The sequence below is a fragment of the Colossoma macropomum genome, unplaced genomic scaffold, assembly GCF_904425465.1.
Source record: "Colossoma macropomum unplaced genomic scaffold, Colossoma_macropomum, whole genome shotgun sequence".
NCBI lineage: Eukaryota > Metazoa > Chordata > Actinopteri > Characiformes > Serrasalmidae > Colossoma > Colossoma macropomum.
Window position 1 is genome coordinate 31699085 of NW_023494792.1, and position 18896 is coordinate 31717980.

Consider the following 18896-nt stretch of genomic DNA (forward strand, 5'->3'; position numbering starts at 1 on the left):
CTGATTGTTTATTCAGAGAGGCTTAGTTGTGACACTGTTAAAACTAACTCTGCCATGTGGAGGCTGCACCTTAGCCTAGCTAGCTCTCACTCTGAGCTGTTTATGTGTTTTAAATCGGTGCTACAGTCGTGTGCAAAAATTTGTGCACCCCAGTCAAATGACTTTCTAAGTGAAAACAAGTTTTCTAAGAGAACTGTGTCCTACAAAGAACACACTTCTGCACATTTTAATGCACCATTACTGTTTATTTGTGTTTGTATGTGCAAAGATCATTTTTTCTCCATTACATTAAACTCAAATCAAACACAAATAAATAGGAACTGTGCTCAAACATTTACGGAAAAAGTGCCATATTTAAATGTGTTCCCTGTAAAGTATGTTCACTTATTTTCACTTCAAAGTTTTGCATACAACTGTACTTTATAACCAGCAAGTGGGAGATATAATACAATATAGGTGTGAATTCTGTGACGTTCACACACAACTCAGCAACGGAAAAAATGTAAAACTTACTTTTATGGTCCAAAAAAAAATATCTGTCCAATTGCTGTTGAAATTTGCAGATGATGTTGCTACAACAATATGAGAACATGACAAAAAGCACATTCTACTTGAACCTGTTTAACTACATATAATATCTACGTTATATTTTGTCACGTGTCAGTTTGTGCCCCGTTCTCCCATACAACACATACTTTTACAAGTCCATGGACATGAGGTCATTTGGCATATCTTACATGATAAGCAAAAATTTAAAATTAAAAAAGCTGTAAAAAATAAACAAAGAAATTTTTATCCTCTTTACAGCATCTTCAAATCAAAAACCACACTTCTCTGGAAGAAAAACACACCAAAGTGACGTTGTTTCACTTATTTAATTGACATAAATTCTGTCCCGACAGATTATTTTCCTTCACAGCTTATATTTTGCCGTTCACTTTGATGCATTATCTTATTTTGCCCTAAAAATGTCAAGCAGCGAGTATTGTGATGAAGTAGCAGTAGTAGGCTTTAGGTTTCTAATATATTTGCATTGCTTAGTTGCTGATTGATCATGCATTCACTGAAAAGACTAAAGTGCAGAAACTTGGGCTCTAAGACAGTCCTAGGACTATTTTACTCATATTGGATTTTTAGCAGGAGGTAATCTACCGCTGAGTGGAGCCGTTCAGTGCTGGTTCCCTAGTGACATTCTTATAGAGTCATTACATTCACTAATAAACATTTAGTAGTCGTTGATAATATGAACTATCCACTTATGCCTAAACTTACAGGGCCGATTTCCCAGACGTGGGTTAAGCCTAGCCTTGGACTTAATGGCACTCAATTACCAATGGAAATTCTTTTGAGTCTAGACTCGGACTTAGTCTGGGAAAAGTGGCCCACAGACTCACTTGATTGAACAAGTAAGCTCATAAAGCCCCTTGGAGATATCTTGTGCGCAGGCCGACAACAGCCGCAAGTTGAACTAAAGCTTGAAAAAAAAAGGTGTGTAGGTATAAATGGGACAAGCCCATTCAAGCATTGAGCCTCGTAATCTGAGGCCGTGGTTTACAAAGCTCCATCCTTGAAAGACAGGAACAGATTGGCTCAAACTAGCATTGTAGCCAACTGTTCTCCCAGCATATCAATGTAGCACTGGCTGCTTGCACATGCGCCCATAGCATCGCATGGTGTTTGGCATACATCACCATGGTAAATATGGCCCTGAAAAGTGAGCAAGACTATGCAGAAATCACTGCTCCTTACTGACCTCTAGTGCATTGTGAAAGTATTGCAATATTTGCATTATTTTTCTATTTCAATGCTGGGATACACACAGTAGGTAGGAGAAGCATGTTTCCATAACAAAGCCTATATATATATCTATATATATCTATATACATATATATGAGGTATAGCATATACTTGGTTAGGAGGGATGCTGGAGTCATGCTGTGATTATTATTAAACTCATGCAAACTGGAGGTTTTAGTCCTATAAGTCCATATTTTCCAATCATCCATCCTGCGAAACTGCTACACAGCACAGGCCTGAGCTGTTTCCGTGCTCTAAAACACTATTCGACTCGAGTGTTGGAGCAGAGGCAGCTCTAAGTGGTGCAGACACGCTACAGGACAGAAAGCTGGGAGACGTTTCTCTGTGACAGTCCTGGACCAGGTAAGAAGTAGGCTGTATAAAAAATGGGGGCATCCTGGACGTTTGTGAGTGGAGTGGAGAGGAAGTGGAAGACCAGAGTGTGGCGACAGACATGGGCAGCGCAGGAAGAACCTGTAAACAGAAGAAACCTGTATAACCCAATGACAATATCTTACATATACGGGGGGGGCAAAAGTTTGTGGTTTTTGAAAATGTATTTCATGACATTACACTGAATTCTGTTACTGAAATGAATTAAAAAATACATTTTAAAAGAAAAATAAGAACATGATACATTATATATAGTTTAAAATTGTGTTTATTCTCTCATCAGGTGAGGGGATGCTGTTTGAGTAACATTCTCGTGGACTAAATCAGATCCACAGGTCCACACTTTGGGCATCCTGCCTTGTAATATAATAAAGCAATAAGCCACAAGAGGCCATGTGTTACTGCGATTTTATCACGGGAAGGCACGATGCAAAGTGCCCAAAACTCCCATTCCTGTGATAAAATCACTGTAATGCTCGGCCTCTCGTGGCTTATTGCTTTTATACAATGGCAGCCGACATAAAATCTGGTAAAATACACAATTTTTCTGAAAATAATTTAAGTTATTATTAATAATAATCGGCATAAAGTATTCCGCCAAGAAATGTAGTTCCTTTGGAGTATGGTATCGTTGCCAGGCAACCACTGAACGCCAAATGAGGAGAACGTTCGGTCACCTATCGCTGTACAATGCGGTCATTTCATGACTTTTTGTCATATAATAATGAACAGCACTACCAAGTCTTGTTTAGCACCAATCCAGCGGCGCCTCTCTCCTCAAGCTGGGGCTGAATCTCAAATGGCCCCCTGCTCCCTACATAGTGCACTACGTAGGAATTCAAATACTGGATCCTGCAGCCCAACGGTGCAAAACATTGCTAAGAAACAGTCATTTGGGACGCGGACACATCCACACTCGATACATGATGCACTATTTGGCTGTTGAGGCTAGAAGTTCTAAACTTTCATAGCTTGCACACCGTTTAGGGAGTACGGAGTCGTTTGAGACTCAGTCAGGGATTAATGCGACTTCTGACTGAAACACGGACATCTGAAGCGTGTAACACATTCAGGTGACATTTTTTAGACTCCTATACTGCCGTTTTACAGAGAATCATATAGTAAGTGCTCTAATTCAAGCCTGTGATATTAATGATGGAGCTGTTTAGGCTGTTAGCTTGTGCCTATCAGGCTTTGCATGGCAAATGCCTGTGAAAGTATCAGTGAATTATTAGCTCCCTATACAATCGTCAGATGAGGTCATCTGATCAAATACTTTTGTCTGTTCCAAAGACTAAACTGAAGCGAACGGGGGGCTCTACGTTTTCTGCTTGTGCCTAAAAACTTTGAAAATGTCTTCTGACTAAATTTGACTCTCTGAATCAGCAGCCGCTTTTAAGAGACAACCCAAAACCAAGTTTTATTGGTTAGCTTTGTGATCACGTGACATGTTTAGTGAGCATTTAAGCTGTTTTTATTGAGTTGTTTTAACAAAGCCAACTTACTGTCCCTTATATTAGCTTGTTTTTGAACCAAAAGTGTACATATGAGTTTGTTCAAAAAACTTTTCCCCATAGGAAATGAATGGTGTCAGTGTTCAATGTAAATCTAACTGCCACAAATGATCCCACAATAGACACCTCGCACCCTCACCCTCTTCCATACAAATACACATTCACATATTTACTAGCAACCACCACAGCAACACTCTAGCAACCACCAAAGATACCGTACCAACTGCCTAGCATCCACCTGGAAGGCCTAGCAAACCCTTAGCAACCACTAGAGATATGATAGGAGCCACCTAACAACACCCTAGCAACTACGTCCAGTACCACAGCAACCACTTGGAATGACATACGAACTGTTTAGGAACGCCTTCGCAACCACCTGAGATAAGATAGCAACCACCTAGCAACTTTCTGAACACTTTAGTAACCACCTAGTTACACCCTAGCAACTACCTTGAATACCTCTGCAACCACTTAGCAACACTTAGCAACCAACTATGAGTACCATAACTGTGATCTAGCACCCACCAAGCAACGCCCTAACAACCTACTGGAATACCATACAAACCACATAGCAACACCATAGCAACTACCTGGAATACCATAGCAACCACCAAGCAAAAGCAACTTACAATTTAACCCCAATTAATTTACCCTTGGATAATAAAAAACTTTAGAAGGGCTTTTTTTTTTATTGTTTCTCTTTATTGAAAAGTAACACTCTTAAAACGAGGGTTCCTCAGTGGTTCTTTAGTAAGGCGATGGTTGTATATAGAACCATGACAAAGAACCATTTGAATGCACAAAAAGTTCATCAAAGCTTAAATGGTTTATCTCTTTGTAAGAGAACCTCCTGTTTAAGGTTCTTTAAAGAACCTTTTAAAAAATGGTTCTATACAGAACCAAAAAAGGAGTTTTCTATTGTTATGAACCAAAGAACCCTTATTTAATACTATACAGAACCATTTTTCTGAGTGTAACCCTTACATCAGATTATGACATACAGTGCATACCACAAATCCAGAAGATAATGATGCAGTTATTTTTAATGAGAAATTCTGCAAATGCATTTCAGTTTAAACATTCAATTAAAAGCAGTGCTGAGAACTGTTTCTGTTAATGAGCGGTCAGGACTCTTCACCGTCCACAGGCATAACACACTGACACCAGTCAGCTGCTATGAATCAAAACAGCACATCAACTGCGTCCTAAAGCAGAGGACAGTGTGATGGCTAGTGATGAGATCTCTGCTGGCAGCTGTGAGAGCTGGCCCAGGCCTTCCTGACAGCCGGCTAGTGGGAGCAGCGCTGACCCAAGGTCAGTTCTGACCCTGACTCCGCCTGTCTGTCTCTGTTTCAGTCACAACTGATTCTGAAGCGGCTGCTATAAAGCTGAGCTGACAGGTCACTGTGTGCCCTTTCTCAGGCAGCGCTCACAGAGACGTCTCCTCAAAGTCACTGTTAGTGAGAATTTAGTGTGCAGACTGTTGGTTGAATGGACTTATTTGCATTTATAAGCACTCCAGTAGCGACTTCAGCCTCATAAAAATCGAACGTTGAAGATATTTCACAAGAAACCTCTACTTTTACGAGACTGTATCCTGCTGGAGATGTGAGAAAAGTGGCTATAGCTGAGCTAAAGCTTAAAGCAAGTAAGTCTGCGTTTTCGTTTATCGTATATTTTTTTGGCTTATACTAGTACATCAGCACCTACTGAGACACATTAACAGCCAAAATGGTAAAACTCCTATAACTAGAGTTTAAAAGCTCTTAAAAATATAACAGCTGCGTTAAAATATGATTTTGCTCAAATGCTCCATCTTAACCCATTGATTTTTGACTTGCTCAGGAGCGCCCTCTAGGATTTCAGAAACCTGGAAGACAATACAGAGTGTAAATTCTCCTAGCTCTCTGGTATTAATACTTCATAACCTTTCATTTTATATTAATTCAATACTAAAAACTACTCTAATATACTGTTGCTGTCAGAACAAAACTTTGTGTCCACATTTTTGTTGTTTTTATTACATTATTTGAAATCACCAGCTGCTTTGTACGTTGTGTTGAAATTTCATGCTGAATGGACCAAGGGAAACGTTCCAAAATCACTTGGAATAAAATCTTGTTCCATTAACGCCCCATTCAAAGTTAAGGCGGTTTTTACCTTGACTTGACTTGAGTCCTCCTTTAAAGTTACCATTTTGGAAATACAAGGTTTTATCACAACATCATATCATAAATCTTTACAGGACAGTAGTTTTGTATTCCCTGCTGTAGCCCTAGTCTGCAAAATTTAGATCCACTCTAAATACGCCTTGTCCAATCAGTTAATTATTTTGCATATTATAAGATTAATTAAGAGTGTTTTAGTTAGAGAACCACTGAACTGGCCAGAACCAAACCTGAGCAGCATTTCTGTAAACTCACCTCTGTTATCCTGCCACCTGCACTCCTGCGCAGTTTTCTTTACTCTCTGACGCTATTGCTAAATACTCCGCACTGAAACACAGACAAGAGATCAGGGTTAATGGGTTGGATGTCAGAACATCACACTATACACATGTTAATAATGACTTTTTTACTCAGACTGCTGGTTTGTCACTTCCATTACAGTAACTGATATTATGATGTGGGTAGTGGAGCCTGATCTTCACATGAGTCAGGCTCCAGTCCTTGCAGGCCAAGCACAAGGTAGGTGTTTCTAATAAAGTGGCCAGTGAGTGGAAGTGGAATGTGTTTCTAATAAAATGGCCAAAAATGGAAGTACAACAAAGGTGTTCCTAATAAAGTGAAGAGTGAGTGGAAGCACAAGGAAGGTGTTTCTAATAAAGTGGCCAAAAATGGAAGTACAACGAAGGTGTTTCTAATAAAGTGGCCAGTGAGTGGAAGTACAAGGTAGGTGTTTCTAACAAAGTGGCTAGTTGATGTAAGTACAAGGTTGGTGTTTCTAATAAAGTGGCCAGTGAGTGGAAGCACAAAGTAGGTGTTTCTAATAAAGTGGCCAGTGAGTGGAAGTGGAAGGTGTTTCTAATAAAGTGGCCAAAAATGGAAGTACAACAAAGGTGTTCCTAATAAAGTGGCCAGTGACTGGAAGTACAAGGTAAGCATTTCTAATAAAGTGGCCAGTGAGTGGAAGTGGAAGGTAAGTGTTTCTAATAAAGTGGCCAAAAAATGGAAGTACAACGAAGGTGTTTCTAATAAAGTGGCCAGTGAGTGGAAGTACAAGATTGGTGTTTCTAATAAAGTGGCCAGTGAGTGGAAGCACAAGGTACAAGGTGCATCATTAGCCGCTGGAGTGAATGAATGATGTGTTATAACGAGGAGGTGAATGCGTTACTGACGCGCTGGCTCTGAGCGCCTCGTCACCGGCCGCGGCGATCTTTCTGTAGCAGTAAATCATTTCCACCAGCAGCCACAGCTGCAGCCCGATGATCGACACGTACATCATTACCTCTGAAACAATGGAGGCCGTGCCACGTGTCGCTGAGAGAGAGAGAGAGAGAGAGAGATAGAAAGAGAGAGAGAGAGAGAGAGAGAATTACAGTGCATGTCCCATATAATTTGGAATAAGGAAGTGAAAAACAGTACATCAGACTAAACCTTCAGTATAAAAGTCCTGGCCGCAAAGCCACTCTACAGTAAGATAACAGCAATTGTAGGAAATTACATTTGTTTAGCACTGGGACTCAGTCCTCTGATTCCAGGTATTTGAGAATCAAGAGTCGACTCCAAAGCTTTGGACGTGATGCCACACAGTGACGTTCGGGTTTGCCTGCACGTGGAGTGTCAGACGTTCTGCAGTCACTGTCACAGTGCATCTGAAAAGTGCACCCCAGTCCAAAACACACTGTATTTTAATTTGGACTGTAGAAGACAAGCGGAAAACAAAGTAAAGAGCAGCTTACGGTCGATATGTATGTAAATCTAAAGTAAACGAGAAGGCCTCACAGAAACAGTCCACTCCGCTGGTCATGCTGTCTCGGTTTGGGACAGGAGCAGCCACGCAAGCTCAATGAGGCAGATGCTGCTGCTTCTTCAGAGCGGTAAGGCACTACACGCACAGTCATATGCAAAAGTTTGAACACCCGCGGTCAAGTTACAGTGGTGCTTGAAAGTTTATAGAACCTTCAGAATTTTCTATATTTCTGAATAAATTTGACCCAAAACTTCATCAGATTTTCACGAAAGTTCTAAAAGTAAATAAAGAGAACCAAATTAAACAAATGAGACAAAAATATTAGACTTGGTCATTTATTTATTGAGGACAATTTTGTTGAATTTGGTTCTAGAAAATTCTAAAGGGTTCACAAACGTCCAAGCAGCACTGTAAATGCTTTGTTGTTCACTTTTTAAAGTGTGAATAAATTAACACACCCTCTACAGGAAACTTGAATTTGGCCTTTTTCTGCAAATTTTAGTGCACATTTTTATTGATTTACTGAGTTGAACATACTGGAAAGAATAAAATATGCTCCAATATGTAAAATTCAGCTAATAAACAGTAATTGTGCATTGAAATGTGCAGAATTGTATCTCTGTAGAGGATGTGTTCACTTATTTTCACTTAGAAAATCAACAAAACATGTCATTTGACCAGGGGTGCACAAACTTTTGCATCTGACTGTACGCACAGAAAAACTCTCTGTTGATGTTTTTCGCTCACAAAACCTAATCAAGCAATCAAGACATCATTGTTCTCCTGGTAACATATCAACTTCTGTTCACACCTCAGTCTTCACTGTAATTAATTAATAGAGCAACAAGGCCTGGCTGAGGAGCTGCCTGACTCGGTCAGCATGCGGTCTCTGGGCCTTGCCTGTGCAGCTGTAGACCAGCTGGTACTGAAGCATGCATGACTATAATATAATAAATAATATAATAATAACAAAAATAAGTTTACTTTAGCATTTAAAATGGTTTTATTTGAAAAAAACAAAGATATACTGCGACAAAAAACAAAACTGAACAGTTTAACTGTAAAGTGTGTACATTTTTAGCTGTATCACCATTAATAGGGCTTTGAAGTGTTTTTTGAGCTCTTATGTGGAACAAAGTACCTTTGGCCATCACGTTAAGGTGAATCAACTTGGAGGCTGTGGCCTTGTGCTCATTGTACATGTAGCTCAGTGTCCGGCTGAAGAAACAACGGTAAACCCCCGAATCATTGAAGTTAACATTTAAGAGGTAGATGGAAGCGTCCTGCAGGTCAGTGGTCTTACTGCTGCCAGTCCAGTTCACACGACCCTCAAAACGCTCGTCTATTATGGTAGCCATCTCACCGTCATAGGAGTAGATCTGTGTGTGCAATGACAACAACATCAGATCAACAGTCTCACAGGGTTTTAACCCCTTAAACTGCATGTGTCATTATTCAGTACCTTTGCTCAGTAACCGCTGTAAAACTACTGTGCATTATTCAGTAACTATTATAAATGATTCATTTTCTACTGCTAGAAATGATTCAATTACTTCTATACATTGTCCAGTGACTGCTATAAATGATTCAATTACTTCTATACATTATCCAGTGACTGCTATAAATGATTGAATTACTTCTATACATTATCCAGTGACTGCTATAAATGATTCATTTACTGTACATCATTCAGTAACTACTATAAATGATTTATTTACTGCTATACATTATTCAGTGACTGATATTAATTATTCAGTAAATACTATAAACTGCTGAGAAATAACTATAAATCATTTAGGAACTACTGTGAATTATTCAGTAATTGTTATAAATTACTGAGTAACTACTGTAAATTATTCACTAACCACTATGAAACATTCAGTAACGAATATAAATCATTCAGTAATGAATATAAATGATTTAGTAAATACTATGACTTGTTGATTAACTACTATAAATGATTCACTTATTGCTATAAATTATGCATTAGGTACTATGAACTATTCATATATATATATATATATATATATAATATAATATATATACATATATATATATATATTACTATTCAGTGTTTACTATGAATCATAACGTAAGTAAACTAATATGTAAGCGATGTAGTGTGCAAACGTTGGTGTTAAGGGGGTTAACTTTAGTTCTAAGAGATTACTTCATGCTTTAAGGGGTTAACTTTAGTGTTAATGGGTCAATGCTAATGTTAAGCAGCTGATAAAGCTCATTTCTTCTCTCTGATACACTCAGTTAACTCACATGTGCGAATTCGGTCTCTCCTCTGGCTTTGAAGTACCAGTCGACCGTAGCTGAAGCAACCACCTCTTGTCTCATCTTACAGGAGATGCAGCCCAGCTTAAAGTCCTGACCCACCACAGCCTCTGTGTCCGAGTCCACCTCAGCACACGCTCCGTCACTCAGGGACACTGCCGCAAACACAGACACAGAAAAACAGCATGAACATCAACAGGTTTATTTGGATTGATAAAAAATCTTTAAAATGCTTTGCTGTGCTTCACATTAAATATTAATGTGACTTGAATGAAACCACTTAAACAGACTAAACATGTTTTACAGTGATGAAATGTGCTCAGTCAGTAACGTACAAGACTTTCAGGCACCTGGGAAAATTATATTCAAGAAGAAAAAGAAAAAAGAAACACTATTACAGTAAATACAAATGAAATGAGTAGTGCTTTTGTGTATGTCAATGTGTTTGTTTAACCATTTCTGAACGCCTCCTCGTGGAAGCTCAGTATTACTCGTAGTTATCATCAATCAATCAATGCTTTATCATGTTAAATCAAGAGTGCTGCAATGGAACGTAACAGATATATGCGAAGGCCGGAGGCGTCCAGGAGAAATCTGGAACCAAAGTTTGTTCTAAACTAGCTCACAGAATATCAACTACATTTTTGAGGACAAGAATTCTTAGTTACTTTTTTTTTTTTACAGTATTTATGTTTATTTGCATTTATTCTAATGACATATGATTAAAATACACTTACTGCCAAGATAAATGGTTTTAAATAATCTGCTTAGGTGCCGGAGACTTTTGCACAGTACTGTATATATGCAATACATCACTGCAGTGATGCTAGGAGAAGAGGCGTATTCAAAATTCAACAACAAAGGCCCTGTATGGTTGCACAGCTGAAGACTTGTATAACTGAAGAATGACAAAGAAATTAGCTTTCAAAACTCGAACAGTTTGTATCGTCAGTCCCCAAACGATTATTAGCTGCTGTTAAAAGTAAAGCTGATGTAACAAAGTGGTGAACATGCTCCTGTCCCAACCTTTTTGGCTTCACATTTGGAATGAGTTTGTATTTATGAAAAAAAAAAAATCAGTTCATAAGATAAAATACCAAATACTGTGTTTTTGCACTGCTTTTAATGTGATACAGGTCAAACATTGTTTACTCGTTTCTGCTTTCTGTTTTTATTTCACACAACGTCCCGACTTTTTTAGAATTGTGTTGTAAGATGCAGCACCAAAATACTTCCACAGGACATCTGAGGCATGAAAACAGCTCAACACCACGACATATTCAGGTTGTTTTGTGTTTGTAATGCATTCGCTGAAAATACACTGTTTCTCCTACTGAGAGGGAAACGTGTTTTATTCTTTATCAGGTTTTACCATTAGAGGGAAATAAGGACACAATTTTATTCATGTTATTAGTGCACCCCATGATGTTTCGACAGGCTCATGTATGGAACCTGTGGCGCAGTGTATACAGACGACATATTAAATGCTTTGAATATCCTAACATGATAGAAATATATATATATATATATATATATATATATATATATATATATATATATATAAATAATATATCATAATAATATATATATATATATATATATATATATATAAATAATATATTCTTTATCGTTGTGGTTCTTGCTTTTATATAATATTATAATTTTATATATAATTTTATATTTTGCTTTATATAATATATATTATTATTATTATTATATATTATATATAAATAATATATAATAATAATAATATATATATATATATATATATATATATATATATATATATATATATATATATATATAAATAATATATTCTTTATCGTTGTGGTTCTTGCTTTTGTCCTGATGTTTGTAATCGATCTGTCAACAGAAACCTGAACCTGTGTAAGAGAACTGTTTAAGTCAGTGGATCGTGTTTATAGCCTACAGCAATTACTGCTCATGCTACTACAGTCTATATCAAATCCATGTCAAACCTATGAAGTGTTTGCCATTACAGAGCAAAAACTATTATGATAACGCTCCTTTCTACTAGGTCATTTTTCACTATGATGTTAGCGTCAAACTAGTGGTGTTAGCTCGGCACAGGGACTGGATTTTGATGTCAGTGAAGTTTAAATACAGATATTTTAAGTTTGTAACATTTAAATAAGTAACATATTCTTTACTTTGCAGGTTGCAGTAATGCATTAACTCATTCTTTAATGGCTTGAACTTGGCATCTATCTTTTATTATTGTAGCATTAGTCTGTTTGCCTTTAGCCAGTTAGCTTTGTCACTTTATTGTTAAATTCAGGGACCTTCTTATATTTATATTAGTTTTTTTTTATTATTCTATTTTTCTACAATTAGTGTTTATTTTTACGATTAGTGTTTAGTGTTTATTTAGTGTCTATTTCATTCACACATTTCCTGTTTGCTGTCTATTTAATGTTATTGCTACACCATGGGGTCCGAGAGTAACGCAATTTCAATATGTATGTCCTGTACATATTGTAGTATTGACAATAAAGCTGTCTTGACTTGAGCTTTCTACTGACCTGCTCAGCCTACTCTAGTGAGGGCAAAATATCTCCAGTTATAAAGAGAATATAAAGTGAAAACCAGTTAAAGTGAGTCTGATAGCAGCAGCCTGTGATGTTCAACTGGCAGTTCGTCATCTGGCTGCATTTTATGGGTGCAGATTTCAACAACAACTGGGCTTTTTCATGGAGTTATTATTGTCTTCTGAAGCGCTTACTGACAGTTTTATGCCCGCAGGATTCCTATTCCTGCTGTACTTTCATCTTCACTCAGGTGAGTGAAGTAACAGCTGAAAACTGACAACTCTGCCTTTGTCCCAGAATATCTCAGAGACGTTTAAATATACAGGAAACGATTACCTAATAATTTAAAGAGGAAGCATAGTTTCTTCTACTTTGTCAAAAACAGTAATGATGAACACCTCAACTCCCAACCAGACATTTCCTCCATAGTCTTGAAATACAGCGGTCATGTGAAAAATCTAACATACAGTACAGTACTGAATATTAAAAAAAAACAATAGGGGCATTATAGGGGGCATTATAATGCTTAAGGCTCTTATTAAGCACCACCAAGCCATCAAGCTGGCAATCAACTGGCTCATTAACATTTCATCTAGCAACAATTAGGGTGTATGAAGTGTTTCCAGAATTATATATATATATATATATATATATATATATATATATAATATATATATATATATATATATATATATATGTAACCTGTCCAGGGTGTGTCCTGCCTTCCGCCCAGTGACGGCTGGGATGGGCTCCAGCACCCCACCGCGACCCAGAAGGATAAGCGGTTTAGATGATGTATGTATGTATGTATATATATATAATGTGCTCATTGCTGAACTCTGTAATAAAATACCATCACATCAGAATTTTTCTTTTCAAATCACTAGTTTTTTTATGATTCTTATCAAAATCACAACTGTAAATCCATCAGATGTCTCTGTTAATACAAACAAGCGCCTTATTCTAAAGTGAAAACCCTGGTCTTTGACCCTGACTTTCACCCTAGTTACTGTTTCAAAAATTAGTAATGTGGACCTGGTTAGGTACCAACTACTGGCGTGTTAATAACAATAAAGGGGTGTTATAATGTTCCCCATATTGAAGTGTTAAAAACTTGGACTTGGGAATCTGGTATTTTTGTCTAGTTTAAGCTGCGTTGAGATGTTTTTTTCACATTTGACAGAGGATTTGTTTTAAAATCACTGTTACTTTATTCAATACCTTGCAAAAGTATCCAACCCTCTTAAGAGTCATCAGATTCGTCTGGGTTACAAACGACACATATACAGTAAAATACTGTTCCAGGCTGAACTTTTATTGCAAACAAATATGCTCTTAAAGTAAATTCTCAAGGCAAAAATGTATTATTTGTCCGTAGATATTTTTAAATATTCTGCTTGCGTGAGTATTCGACCCCTTCAGACTAGTACTTGGCAGAACCACCGTTTGCTGCAATAACAGCTTTAACACAGATTAACTTGACACAGATTCTCAATTGGGAGTGAGATCTGGACTTTGACTTGGCCATTGTAGAACACTGACCTTTTTGTTTTTCAGCCAGTCCTGTGAAGCTTTGGGTTCCCTGTCCTGCTGAAAGATGAAGCTTCTTCCAAGCTCCCAAGCAGACTTGTCTAGCAGTATGTTCCTGTATTTTGCACCATGCACACACTCTACAGTTCAGGAAAAGCTTCTCCACAACATGACACTGCCACCACCATGCTTCACTGTTGGGATGCTATGTGTTGAGGAATGAGCAGTATTCATTTTTGCCATACTGTGTTTTAAATTTTAGCCAAAAGGCTCAGTTTTCGTCTCATCTGACAACAAAACCTTATCCCACATTTTAGCTCTGTACAGAAGCTTTAATGAGGTTTTTCTCTAGTGATGGCTTCGTTCTAGTCACTTCCTATACAGGCCAGTTGTTTGCAGAGCTCTTGATAATGCTGACTGGTGCACCTTCACTCCAGTCTCACCAGCTGAAAAAAAGTGACTGTTGGCCTCTCTGTGGCTTCACAAGTTCCCTTCTTGCTCTGATGCTGAGTTTTGAGGGACGGCCTTGTCTAGGCAGTGCCCGAGTGGTATGGTGTAGCTTCCAATTCCTCATAACTGCCCACTGGAATATCCAAACACTTGGATATTATTTTGTAGCCTTTTCCTACATAACCTCTTCTCTGATTACATTAAAGTGCTCTATGGACTCATTTTCACAGTTTCCTTCAGATTCACAGTCTGAGCAGTGATACTTGAATTGAGGGGGTCTTTTTTCCAGAAAAGCAGAATTTTTTAATGATTCACAGGTAGAGGCCACTTGTAAGCCAACTGTGTTCTCATTAGGCCATATCTTTCATCCGTGTAAACCTGGAGAACAGGGATTGAATACTTACGCAAACCGCATTTTTCAGGTAGTCGTTTTTGTCCCCAAATATTTTCTTTAGAAAACCAATATCACGTTAAAGGAATTAAATTTGAGGGTCAGGGATTTGAAATAAGCATAACACGGCATAAAATATCAGTGTCATTTGTAATGCAAACAAATCAGATGACTTTTAAGGAGATTGAATGCCTTTGAGAAGCACTGTTTTTAGCCACTTCAAGTACATTTCATTACTGCATGACCATTATTTATGCAGAGGTGGATCAGCACTTTTCCGCGGTAACCAGTCTTATTGACGTCTTTAGGTTGTGCAGGTTAACACGGATTAGTTTACTTGTAATTAAGCTGTAAGAAAGAAAGAAACTCTAGTGCCTGGAGCTTTAAAGTGACACTTTATCTGCAGGGCTTTATTAAGCAGGCAGGATGTGAGCTTTGAGTTAGTGTTCAGGTAACGATAGAGTCAGAGGTGACGGAGGTGAGGGATGTATAAAGGATAGTAGAATAGTGTTTATACTGTTATATTGTTGCTGCTGGAACTAAACTGCTGCTGGAGTTTTTAAACACTGTCCACTCACTGTCCACTCTATTAGACACTCCTACCTTGTCAGTCCACCTTGTAGATGTAAAGTCAGAGGCGATAGCTCATCTGCTGCTGCACAGTTTGTGTTGGTCATCCTCTAGTCCTTCATCAGTGGTCACAGGACGCTGCCCACAGGACACTGCCCACAGGACGCTGTTGGCTGGATATTTTTGGTTGGTGGACTATTCTCAGTCCAGCAATCCACTCAGACCAGCACAACACACACTAACACACCACCACCACGTCAGTGTTACTGCAGTGCTGAGAATGATCCACCACCCAAATAGTACCTGCTCTGTGAGGGTCCATGGGGGTCCTGACCACTGAAGAACAGGGTAAAAGGGGGCTAACAAAGTATGCAGAGAAACAGATGGACTACAGTCTGTAACTGTAGAACTACAAAGTGCACCTATATAGTAAGTGGAGCTGATAAAATGGACAATGAGCGTAGAAACAAGGAGGTGGTCGTAATGTTATGCCTGATTGGTGTAAGTCTTAGCATGTAATAAACCTGGGATTTTAAAGGGTTAACTGATCTGGAATTAGACTAAAATCCTATTGCTTTGAGTGACCCCAATTTTGTTTATTTCATTGAAAACAAATGATTGAATATTCCATTTTGTCACTTCCAGAATATATTTCATATATCAAATGTTTCAGTAGTGACTGTTTCAGTAATGACATGAATTATAGATGAATTATAGTTCATTTTAAGCTGAACTCCAGCCAGTACACGACTAACAAACAAGCTTTAAAACACAAAATTGTTCACTGAATTGCAAAAATATGTGTTTCAGTGGTGACAATTTTAATGTTCCACACTGATTTTCAAAACAGTGGGATCTAACTGCTCACCATGTAGCCATAAGGAATGGGACGCAGCCCCACTTCCTGCTCTAAAATGCAGGGGCGTGGCTAAAATAAGGCTCCGCCTACAGACAAAAACTCTCTGTGTAGACAGTATGGGACAGTATTTTTCATTTTTTTCATTTATAAATCAAACTCATGATAAATCTTAAACTTTTAGCTACACTTGTTTATTTTAAAAAATGCAAAAAAATGAAGTATTATTATTAGAAGTGTAAGTTTACTATGTCAATAATGCCTTGGGTTTAATTAGATCTTAACATAATTCCTGTAAATATTTAAGGTCTGAATACTTAATTGTTTTGTTTTTCCAATAGTTTTGTTTTTTTAATGTGAGACAGCAGTTTGAACTAATTTGGTAAAATGGTCCATGGCAATTTAGCCCCACCCATTCACACTGAAGTTATAAGGAGTGTTTCATCCTGAATGGCTCTTTGAAGGAGGTGCGATACAGGGCAGCCAATCAGAACAGGGCTCATTTACACACATCAGTCTTAAAGGCACAGTAACAAAAACAGCCTGTTTAAAAAATAGAGTTTGTGTAAAAACTAATTAAGACTGTCTTTTAAACCACATAAATCAGGGGAAATAAAATCCATGAAAAAAACGGAGGACAAGATCAAGGTGGCTCAAGGTTAGAGTGTTACGGAACGTCCCGCTACATGCGGTAAGTGCTGCTGCGAGAAAATGCCGACTCACCACACAGAGCACAGAGCACACACAGGAACAAGAAGCACCTGGCAGACATGCCGGACAGGAAGTGATGCGCTGTGCGTTCCATCCTGGCTGCGGGAAGAAGGGATTGGCCTCTGGTTGCTGATGACCTCACTTGTTTCTCTTGTGAGTAAGACCACCTCTGAGTCTTCACAGGGTCAGCAGCACTGTGGCTTTAGCAGCAAGTAGACAGAAGATCTGTCTTCTCAGTCCCGACCTCCAGTCTAGTCTATCTCTGGAGGCTTTCTGACCACCTGAGGCCTCCTGAGCCCTCAGTCTGTTAATCTAGTAAGAGTTTCACCACTCACTCAGCTACGTAAGGATCTGTGGAAGACTTTTTTCAGGCTCTAGGCCTCTGAGTCAGTGACTGTGCGGCTTTAGGTTACAGTACGTCATCTGAAGTAGTGCTTCAAGGCCCCGAGGAGCTTAGCGGAAGACTAAAACGTGCCAAACACACAGCAGCTGAGCTGCACTGCAGCTCCTTTCAAGCACACATGCTCGAGTCTTTGGCTCTACGTGCATAGCAAAAGTGCACAAGTGCACTCTTCTCAACTCTTTATTGCTCCTTTTTTTGAAGAACCCTCGCCTCAGAAACAAACCCCCATGAGCACTGCAGAGGAAGCCTCTGACAGCTGGACTGCAAGCAGGCAATCAATGAACTACTTTAACCTGAGACTGATAGTCCTGAGATCTGTAGACGTCATTCTACACGCATATTCTTTAAAATGATGCTCCACACCTTGTTATACGTGAAAGAGGCTCCTTAAAATAGTTCAATTTCTATGCAAAAAGAAAAAGAAAACAAAAACAAAAACAGATGAGAAGCGCGTTAACGTGGCGTCACATGCGTTCGGTACCCCTGCAAGGCCTGCATGCAGCTTTGCAGGATAAACTCGACAAATGTGCGTAAAGTCGACCGGCGGTCAATCAGCATAACTCTATTTACATGCAAATGATTCCTCTGCTCCGCGTTTAGCGCATCGCACGAGGCTGTATGGTTTTGGGGGCAGTAAGCTCACGCGCTCCTGTCCTCTCTGCCCTTTCCTCTCGTCTTTTTGCCCTCTGAAAGGAAAAATAAAATAGGAGAAGCGAGTAAAGTCCACTGCGTGTTGGTAGGGTCAGTACAGTCAGTCTCAGTCACGCAGGTATTGCTACGAGAAGAAAGGAAGAAAGAAAGAAAGCAGGTTATCTGTTCACGAGCTGCAAAGCCATCCTGAGCCGAATAAAGTCCAGCAGAATGAGTCCAGATATAGAGAGAGAGGAGAGAGAGAGAGAGAGAGAGAGAGAGAGAGAGAGAGAGGCTACGTCTGATGCATTGCGGTAAAATCCGGAGCTGAGACCGGCTATTATTTTTCCCACCCGTATTTCGGAAAGCTCCGCCCGTATTCCGACAAACCCGCGCCTACCAGCGCTACGATTGGCTTCTAGGTTCGGTTTCCAGAGCGGTGGTTGGCTTGGGAGAGTGAGCCACTAGCCAATAGCACGCTGACAAAAAAGATGGTTCTTCAAGGGTTCTTTAATAAAGACAGTGGTTCTATATGGAACCATGAATACTTGAGGAACCATGTGCATGCTTAAACGGTTCTTTACATGGTGCAGCTGTTCTTCAGATTGAGGGAGAATGTGTTGTATATGGTTTCATATAGAACCTTTTTATGTAGCACCAAAAAGAGTCATTCTACTGCTACAAGCTTGGCAATAACAGAACCCTTTTGGTGCTATATAGAACCATTGTCTTTACTGAAGAACCCTTGAGGAACCACCTTTTTTAGGAGTGGAAGGCAGGCGTTCCTAATGTTTAGAGTATAGGACATACAAAGGCACGTGGAGGAGAAAATAATAATAATAATAATAATAACAATAATAATAATAATAATGATAATAAAACGACTTGGGTGGAAATACAACAGGAG

The 18896-nt window shown here is 38.8% G+C and overlaps 1 protein-coding gene across 1 annotated transcript; it reads right to left on the reverse strand.

The window, feature by feature from the left end:
• Nucleotides 1–856: 856 nt before the first annotated feature.
• scn1bb (sodium channel, voltage-gated, type I, beta b) lies at nucleotides 857–18724 on the reverse strand. Its single transcript, XM_036576879.1, has 6 exons — nucleotides 16969–18724; nucleotides 9888–10054; nucleotides 8758–8995; nucleotides 7042–7183; nucleotides 6128–6199; nucleotides 857–2271 (listed from the first exon to the last, which is right to left on the reverse strand). The coding sequence occupies exons 1-5, from the start codon at nucleotides 17048–17050 to the stop codon at nucleotides 6133–6135; spliced, it is 696 nt and encodes a 231-aa protein (XP_036432772.1). The 5' UTR covers nucleotides 17051–18724; the 3' UTR covers nucleotides 857–2271; nucleotides 6128–6132.
• Nucleotides 18725–18896: the final 172 nt, after the last annotated feature.

Coding starts and splice junctions, on each gene's coding strand:
- scn1bb (XM_036576879.1), bottom strand. CDS start 17,050: ATGGAACGCACAGCGCATCACTTCCTGTCCGGCATGTCTGCCAGGTGC. Junction 7,184..8,757: donor CCTTAACGTGATGGCCAAAG/GTACTTTGTTCC, acceptor TCTCTCTCTCAG/CGACACGTGGCACGGCCTCC. Junction 6,200..7,041: donor GAGGCGCTCAGAGCCAGCGC/GTCAGTAACGCA, acceptor TCTGTGTTTCAG/TGCGGAGTATTTAGCAATAG.